Source organism: Pyrus communis, chromosome 12 (genome assembly GCF_041283825.1).
Source record: "Pyrus communis isolate YQ-2024b chromosome 12, ASM4128382v1, whole genome shotgun sequence".
Taxonomy (NCBI): domain Eukaryota; kingdom Viridiplantae; phylum Streptophyta; class Magnoliopsida; order Rosales; family Rosaceae; genus Pyrus; species Pyrus communis.
Window position 1 is genome coordinate 4,123,437 of NC_142576.1, and position 9,047 is coordinate 4,132,483.

The window sequence follows — 9,047 nt, forward strand, 5'->3', positions numbered from 1 at the left end:
CTCTAGCATTATCCTTTAATTTGTCATTCATAGATTATTCTTGCATAAAATTAGAAACTCTAAAACAACTAAGACAACTAATTGTAGTGAATAAAATCGACGAATACAGCTTTTCAAAGAATAAAAAAAATGACTACCATTTAATCCAACAGTCATATGGTTTCAGATTTGGGTGATTTTTAGTAGCTTTGAGGGAACAAAGATTTTACATTCAAGGTTCAAACTCGTTAACTATGATATTCGAATCTAAGATCTTTCATTTACACGAGATGAGAAATAACACTAAATCATATAATGCAAACCAAAGTTACCAAACTACTCTCATATATAAAATATTAATTTTTAGTACATAAAATCAAGAAATTAAGAGACATACAAACCCTGTGGTTTTGATACGAAGGTAAACAAGCATCAAACTAGAAATAACTTAAAACAACGCTGAAGCAAAACAACAGAAATAACAAACAACAAAAACTACTTAAATAGCTTAAGAGAAATTAAAAGGGTTCTTAGACCACCTAGCACCACCGAACATGGTAGTCCTAATAATCCCCAAGCGGCATTATCTGATCATCCACTTCACCAAATTTTGAGCTCCGCACGCCCCCACAGACCATGGAGCCAGTTGTATGGCGTCTTGAGTGTTCTCATCAGCTGATGTTGCATGCGCTGGTGGTTGTCCAACTAAGGGTTGATTTATCTCTGCCAGCTCGTTCTCCTTTCGGCTCCTTGTCACGGCAATGTCCTTCAACTTCTCGTCGATCATCCACCCCATTTCCTGTAAATTGGTGAAGTCCAAGCCATTTAAGGGTTTCCCCGCGAGGCATTGGCTCATGGCCATCCGAAGTTCTTTCTCTCGGTTGTCTTTCTTCAACTTGTTCAGCTTCTCCTGCTCCTTTTCGATCCTCTGCTTCAGAAACATCCCATGGGTCACCATCTTTTTGTTTCGCTCCTTCTCAGGCACGTTCTTAAACAGCTCGATGAGGCGTCGCACCTCCGAAGGATCAGGCCAGACATCAGGTTGAGGCTGATCTGGACTATACATGATAGCACATGTTGGGACATCACAAAGTTTATTGATTTCATACATCTTCTTCATGAAGCCCGTCCTCCTTTTCCTGAATGTCGCTTTTCGCGACGAGTCGTTCTCGATGAAGGCTAGTTTTAGCTTCCTTTTAGTCATAGTTTCTCAAAAGAAAGAGAAATGGAAACTAGGGAAATGAAAGGAAGAGGGCGGCTCTAGGTTTCAGATCGGTGTGCTTAACCCTTAATCGAAACCAATGCTATTTATAGTATTTTGCAAGGGCCTACTCTAAAGCAATTACGAAAGATTTTGTCCTCAATAGAAATTTTAATACTTTTAAAACGGCAAATACACAATCTTTTTCGACTCACACATACTTCTGTTTAATCATGACCGTTATTTTCATTTGATTTATTTATTTGAAAGTCATAAATAAAGAAAAGTGTGCAAAAATCACCTCCTTGGATATTTCTGTGACTAACAAATTTACAGTATGAAAATCTAGGCCGGGGATTTATTAGCATAATAGAAGTTTATTTACATGGGTTTCTTGGATTTTTATTTGATATTATCCACCTTTTGGTTTAATATGGAAGTTTATCTTGAAATTTCATAAACAGATGCATGTATGTGACGCGAAATTTTCTGTACGGTTCATTCATTCATTAAAAGACAATTATTACATATATGGTAAAATTCTTTCTTCTTTAAGAAATTTTTGTTTCTCTCTCTTTTCTGGCATACATATAGATATCAGGCAGTTTCAATTTCTAATTTTACCTTTCCGCAATTCAAAATGAGAGAAAAAAAAAAAATTTCTCTCGAGCAGAAATTTTGGGCGCTAGCCATTCATCCCTCCTTCGAATGTTCACCTATCACTCTGATGCGATAATGAATTTTCAATTTCTACTTTCTAATAATCGAAAAGTTGGACAAATAATATTACATGTCAGAATGACGTATTCTCGAAATTTCTACTATTGGGCTCACTTGCAAAATGTTAAACATTATGAATTCAAATTCAGCCCAATTGAGTGGTGGTCTCTCAACCCGCCCAAAACTGGACCGCGGTTTTTCCTTTTCCAATTAGGGTTTTGCAGACACGGAGATATCGAGAGGGCTACCGGAACCGGAACTGGAATCGGAATTAGAGTCCGATTTCTGCAGTAATTAGCCACATATTTCAGTCTCGAGAGGGTTCAGGCTTGCGATCTCCATTTAGCTTGAATCGAGGAGTTTGTTCGGTGAGTAAATTTTGGAATATGAAATTCCTGAAATTCTGGGAACATTTGGGATTTATTCTAATTCACTGCTCTGAAATATAGGGTTTTGGGGTTTTGCAGTTGCAGGAGAAGAAGATGAAAGTCAACATTTTGCGTATCCTTCTCACTGTTTTATTCTGTTCGTTCTTTCAAAACACTACTTTATACCATTTGTAACTGGATTTTTCATTTTCCTCTTCTTTTTATTCCAAGATGTTAACTTTGTTGCATTAATCATATGGTAGATTAAATTTCAGCTTGATAGTGTCGAATTGCTACGATTTCGATTCTGTTGTTTCTTTCAAATCTACTAGTTTATATATTTTAGAAATAGCTTGTGCAGTGTTCTGTTCTTTCACTTCTGTGGTGTCAAAATGTTGCATTTAATCATGGTGGAACGAATTTCCGCTTGACAGTGTTGAATTTCTATTATTTGCCTTTTTGTCATGAATTGCGAATGGTTAATGAGCTCTAGAGTTTTACTACCTTGATTGTAGTCTAATGTTACGAATGTCGATCACTAGAGTTTTCTCTTGACCCGACTCTCTTTGCAAATATCTGCTTTGGGTTTTAAACAGAGTATGTCCTCTTTACCTCTTCTCTATCTGTTCTGTTCATTAATCAATTCCTGCATGTGTGAATCTGTCTTTAACATTGATGTGCCCTTTTTTCTGGGATATGTTTTATTTCGTCTACTTTGGAGCTCTAATTCTTATCCTTTTGGACCTTCAGGTGGCATGCTGTTGCTTCATGGACATGGGATGCACAAGACGAAACATGTGGGATTTGTAGGATGGCATTTGATGGTTGTTGTCCCGATTGTAAACTCCCTGGGGATGATTGCCCACTAAGTAAGTCACTAACATTACCATCTTTATGTCCTGCACCATGTTTTATGTTTCACCAAATTCTTACATTTCTTCTCTTATTAAGGTCCATGTCCAGAAATTGATTTTCATATTGACCTATAAACATGCCCTGGTCGAAAAGTGAAGCTCATGTTGCCTGTGTCCACACGGTTGTGCCTTTTTTCACTTTCCTATCATGATTTATGCGTGGTCGTGCAATTCTTCCATAAATAATGGCATCGATTCATAGCAATGCTTTGTTGCAAAATATTATGGAATATACAGTTCATTGATAATTTACAGGCATCGACATTTGGATATTTTTTCTCTTTCTACTGTGAACTTCCCAAATGTGATTCAAATGCCTAACATCAGATCTTGTGCCGACACCTTAGAACATCATTAACACATGGTTTCATAGAACATCATGTTACACATGGTTTGCAATGCACACAACTACCATGATATGCTCCGAAGCTAATGGTCAACCCCTGTATTCCTGATTATAGTATCAAGCTGGCCCAACTGAATTGTTATTTTTTGCATTGAACCAACCAGATTGCGACATTTCACATTTTGCGTTAGTAGTGTGATTTCTATTGATACAATTTGACGACAAATTATCTTCTATTCGCAGTTTGGGGTGCATGCAACCATGCATTCCATCTTCATTGCATCTTAAAATGGGTAAATTCACAGACGTCTCAGGCACATTGCCCCATGTGCCGTAGGGAGTGGCAATTCAAAGGATGATAGAAAGATTGGAATCACTTCTAAGGAATTCTTGCGTACTCTCTCCCTCTTCAACTGCAGGTTTGCAAATGTTTGATTGTATACTGGTTGATGTAAATTGAGACCACCCTATATCTGCTGTGTCTTGGCCTATGTGAGCGGAAGTAACTCCCTCTTGAGGCGTTACTTCTCAATCATTCATTGTATTCCCTCCATAAACCCGCTCTATTAATCTCTAGATCCTAAAAGTGAACTTGAACCATGTTTTATATGTTTGTTTATCAATTAAGATTCGGGAAGCAGAGGCAGCGTGAATAAAAAATTCCATCTTTAGCGGTTTTCAGGATCGCTGCTGAAACATGAACCGAGGAATTTTCCAGTGTTAGCGGCCTTATAGAACCGCTGACTTTGTTTTGCTGCTCGTAATCTTCTTATCTTGATGAATTTAATAAACTAGATAATGCCTTGTCAATCGTAATTTCGAATTGGATTCTCACAAAGGGTACTTGTCAATTTGGAAAAGATAAAGAGTTGGGTTGAAGTTTTGATGGATTGTCACTGCTTTAGTTATTTACTTGGTGCGCAACCTCCTGGATTAGACACCACCTGTGCCTTGCTCTTACCATATATGTCTTTCTTAATACGGTTTTAGACAAAGTATTATTTGACCGAGGATTAAAAACACAACTCAGAAAGTGACATATAAAGTAGCTTTAGTAGGATAAATTCTTAGTTATCCATCATGGTTTGTTTCCTTGCCTCTATTTAATTCAATGGATCATGTGATGAGATAGATAGACACAAAAAGAAAATACAACTGGTTAAATCCCTTCGCGCGTAATCAATTTTGGAGAAATGGAGATTAAAGTTAATTGAACACTTGGGTTGCAGTGCGCTTGTAGTTCAGTATGTTAAAACTGTTTACTTGCATCTTAGTTTCATTCTCCCTCCGCTATTAATATAGAGTTTTTATGACACGAATGCATTGCTACAGTGGCGTCCGTGTACAAAAGAAAACAGAGGGGTCGGACCTTCACTGTCGTGATGCAATTGGTTGGATGCTAGGTAGCTTCCTTCACGCTCCTCTTGAACAGAACCACTGAGGCCAAAATGTTTTTGTTTTTAAAGTCATATTTTTATAAATTATACTAGTACTTGCCTACACATTTTGTGTGTATGAACACATATTTTTTAGAAAATGAGGAGACAGGGAGGGAGAGAGAGAGAGAGAGAGAGAGAACGTGGGGGAAGTGGAAGGTTTTTTTTTTTTTTTTTTTTTTTTAAATTTTAGTATTGAAGATATTTTAACATCACTTATAGATAAGGTTTCAATAAAAAAATAATAAAATTTGAACTTGTGAAATTACATTATTGCCCATCATTTTTTTGTGTGATAGAAGGTTAATTTGTCTTTTCATCTTCTTTTGATTGACAAAAAGGGTTTCATTAATTAGCAGAGATTATCTATTTTTTTGGTTGAAATTTATAAATATATTTGAGAGACAAATTTCACGGAAAAGGATCTTCTCCGGATCCACTTTATGGAAATCTTAAGGATCTCCACATCTTATATGTTCATCGTACATCGTGCGATCAGTTTTTGTCATGTACTATTTGTGTTTAATTTTGAATAAAAAAATCAAATGATTTTTTACTGTACGACGAATGATTAAGATATGAGAATTTCTAAGATACTCACAATTTGAATTTGACAAATCTAGATGGAATCCAAATCCAAATTTCACATCCTAAAAGAATATGTCGCCTGACTATGATGGGTAGGGGTTCTTTCCTTTTTGCTTAACAACAACGCTACAAACAATACATACGAACCACTAATGCAACTCATAATGCAGAAGTGAATTATGTCAGTTGGCGAGAGTATTGTGCGTGCCCAGTGAAATTCAACTTCGAATTTCGCTCCCATAAATTAGAGAAATTTAAGTATATTTTATACGGAAAGCTAAGATACTCTGTAACCCAATTGGATGAAATGAAAAACCAAATTACATTACCATCGAAAAAAAAAAATTACATTGAAAAATAAATAATGAGTAAGACTAAGTGTGTGAATAGCATCAGTCCACTTTTACAACAGACAGATAATAGGTGGAAGGAAAATTAAATTAAAATAAAAAACAAAAAAGGAACAATCACTACATGTAAACATCAACCATCCACTTGGCTGCACCAGATAATCAGACGGCTGAAAACAATCCAATACTGCAAACACAAAATGACATATGTGTCCTTCGCATCTCTAATACCTGTCCAGCGAAGCAAAACAAACGTGGCATAAATAAGTTGGTACAGGTCATGTCACGTGGACCCATACCCAAAGTTATAGTTGGGCCGGTGGTCCACTGAAAGGAACTTTTGCCTAATCATGTCCTTTAAACTTTTATCCTCTTTTTTATTTAACAAAAAATAAAAGAAAATTTTGTTGTTTTGAAATTCAAACGGTTGAATGAAATGTCAGGGATTACAACGTTCTGGATTCTTTTTGTAAGAATCTTAAGGATCTTTAAATTACATTTATTTATCGTACATCGTGTGCTTAGAAATTATTGTAAATTTTTTTATATAAAATTAAATACAAACAATATCTAACGAAAACTAACCGCACGATATATGATGAATGAATGTGATTGAAGGATCTAGAAATTCTCACAAAGAGAATCCGACGAAGATCTTCTGTCATGGATTTTTCATGTGAATACAGAGAAAATAATAAGATATTCAATTTAGAATGCAGATGGCTAAAAACGTAGCGCTCGAATAGTTACTGAAACAAGATATATTATCAGCGAACTAAGAGAAGTGAGTGCTTACAGAAATTGGACATCACTTGGTGATGGCATAAATGGCATAAATAATCCCAGGGATGTAACCAAATAAGGTCAGCAACAAACAGATCCAGAATTCCACCTGAAAAAACATCACATCCACCGTATATTAGAACCATGAACCCTTAAATATCACTGTCGAACCGTTGCATCCGTAGAATTCTACTGGTCTAACGATTCAAACAGCGTTACCATGTGCGTGTTCGTGTGACGTATAATCTCTACAAACTAAACGGACACAGTAGAAAGAACACTAACATGGCAGCCAAACTTGAGGAAGACGCCAAGAGGAGGCAAGAGGATGGCGAGGAGGATGTCGACGCAGTTTAATGTTCCTTCGCTCGGCATATTTGCTGACAATTTTTTTTGCAGGAAAATTGAGAGAGGTTTGGTAGAAGAAGAAGAAGAAGTAGGGCAACTGGTGGAGGCGTGTGGTGGTATAACAGAAACCGTGAGTGGTTTATATATACAGCTCCTCCGTGTGCTAATGGGACACGTGGAGATTTGGTGGAAACAGAGCGATACAATTTGGTATTTACCACCACGCGGTTCCTTAACCACGTGAACTTTCTAGAGAAGTAAATCTTACTTTTGGGGGTTCCATCAGAATCATACAGCGTGGTAGGGCTGCTGTAGAATCCGTATCCGAATAAAGAAGCAAGAATCATACAGCTCAGCTTATTCATGGAATGGGTGTACATGGCACGTGCGAATCTCCCATGTGCGTCTTGTATATTGTAGTTAGGGCGTAAGATTTTCTCCTCTGGAAATTCCTTCATCTAGTCCTCTCCTCTCATCTCTTGCTTTTTTCTTTTTCTCTTTCTAATAACATAAGATGTTGACGTGATTTAGTCATGACATTTCAAATAGGAGTGAACTGAGGAGGGGATTTAGAGAGTAGAAAATCCTAGCTACTCTATTAGTTAGAGCTAACAGCACGTTTGAGGTAAGAAGGTGTAAAACGTAGTTAACCCTTACAGTTAAGTTTAAACTCATATTTTGTTTCAATAGTGCTAGATTTGTCAAATTTAATGATGTATTTGTTGACATGTTACTAGGGGTTTGTTTAAGATCGAATTATGAATGTAATTTGCCTTTGGGAAAGGATAAAAAAAAGAGGTCCAAATGCGGCCGTATTTAAATAAAGGGTAAATTGCATTTTACCTTCTTAGATTTGGGTTCAATTACATTTCTAACAACATCTTTAAAACATTTTAATTTCATACATTTACTTATCATTTTATTTCAATTTCATATATCCGTTAGAAAATCTGTTTAGTAAACTGTTAAGTGATGACGTGGTTGCCAAATTTGTGCCACGTGGAAAAAAAGATTATTTTTTTTATGCATTTAAAATATTATAATAATTTATCCTATTAATAAAAAAATAAAAAAAAACCCATCTTCTTCCCCGAGCACACCCCACCCCACATGCAACCCCCACCCCCACCCCACAAACCACCTATATAATATTTTAAATGCATAAAAATTTATTTTTTTGCCACGTGGCACAAATTTGGCAACCACATCATCACTTAACGGATTTTCTAACGGATATATGAAATTGAAATAAAATGATAAGTAAATGTATGAAATTGAAATGTTTTAAAGGTGTTGTGAGGAATTGAAATCGACCTCAAATCTGAGAGGGTAAAATGTAATTTACCCTTAAATAAACGACAAAAAAACACGTTATTGAACTACTAAAAATTGGTGTAGGGTGCAAATAGCATGTAGTTTAGTTGGTTAAAATAGTTCTCTCTTTTATTGGAGGCCCCGAAATAGAAGTCCACCTCCCAAAATATTGCTTGTTTCAAAGAAAATATAAATTGGTTCACGTAATTGAAGATTTATCACTATGTTGCAATTTAATTTAAAATAATTTGTTGCAAGACTCTAATTTTTTTTCAAGTCTAATTGAATTTGGAGGAAGACAATTTCAACACAATCTTTCACTTTGATTGCCACCCAAGACCACGAGCATTGGGATGAAGCGTCTCGACCAGCCTCCAGGCTGTAAGGAAAATCTAACGGCTTGTAGGTTGCCGCGGCATGCTGAAACAACGGCGGTGGTGAAGGCTTCAAGTGTGTAGCGACCAATAGGGACTTATCCGAATGCACACACTATGCACGTGATGCAGCCGTCCTCTGAATTTTCAAACCTAAAGTCCAAACTAATAACTATAATCTTCATGCAGAGGACTTGACCCTCTCTTCTTCCCACATGCTTTAACACATGGGAGCTTATTACAAAAATAAAGCACATTTTTATTAGACCAGTTGATTGATATAGTATGATATATTGTGTCCTTTAAGTATTATTCTCATTAGTCTC

The 9,047-nt window shown here is 36.3% G+C and overlaps 3 protein-coding genes across 4 annotated transcripts; 1 reads left to right on the top strand and 2 right to left on the bottom strand.

Moving 5' to 3' along the window:
- Window positions 1–307: 307 nt before the first annotated feature.
- Window positions 308–1,247, bottom strand: LOC137745528 (agamous-like MADS-box protein AGL80). The gene has a single exon (XM_068485489.2). It carries the CDS (start codon window positions 1,181–1,183, stop codon window positions 563–565), a length of 621 nt encoding a protein of 206 aa, XP_068341590.2. The 5' UTR covers window positions 1,184–1,247; the 3' UTR covers window positions 308–562.
- Window positions 1,248–2,864: 1,617 nt separating this feature from the next.
- LOC137745529 (anaphase-promoting complex subunit 11) lies at window positions 2,865–4,418 on the top strand. 2 transcript variants are annotated; one of them, XM_088680898.1, is made up of 3 exons: window positions 2,865–2,920; window positions 3,019–3,137; window positions 3,772–4,005. In XM_088680898.1, exons 1-3 carry the CDS (start codon window positions 2,868–2,870, stop codon window positions 3,885–3,887), a joined length of 288 nt encoding a protein of 95 aa, XP_088537024.1. In that variant the 5' UTR covers window positions 2,865–2,867; the 3' UTR covers window positions 3,888–4,005. The 2 variants fall into 2 exon arrangements, with proteins under 2 accessions (XP_088537024.1, XP_068341592.2); XM_068485491.2 differs by lacking the exon at window positions 2,865–2,920 and adding an exon at window positions 4,196–4,418 and having other exon boundaries at window positions 3,772–3,906.
- Window positions 4,419–5,835: 1,417 nt separating this feature from the next.
- On the bottom strand, window positions 5,836–7,159 carry LOC137745220 (hydrophobic protein LTI6B). Its single transcript, XM_068485138.2, has 3 exons — window positions 6,971–7,159; window positions 6,699–6,794; window positions 5,836–6,133 (listed from the first exon to the last, which is right to left on the bottom strand). Exons 1-2 carry the CDS (start codon window positions 7,058–7,060, stop codon window positions 6,711–6,713), a joined length of 174 nt encoding a protein of 57 aa, XP_068341239.1. The 5' UTR covers window positions 7,061–7,159; the 3' UTR covers window positions 5,836–6,133; window positions 6,699–6,710.
- Between the last annotated feature and the right edge of the window lie 1,888 nt (window positions 7,160–9,047).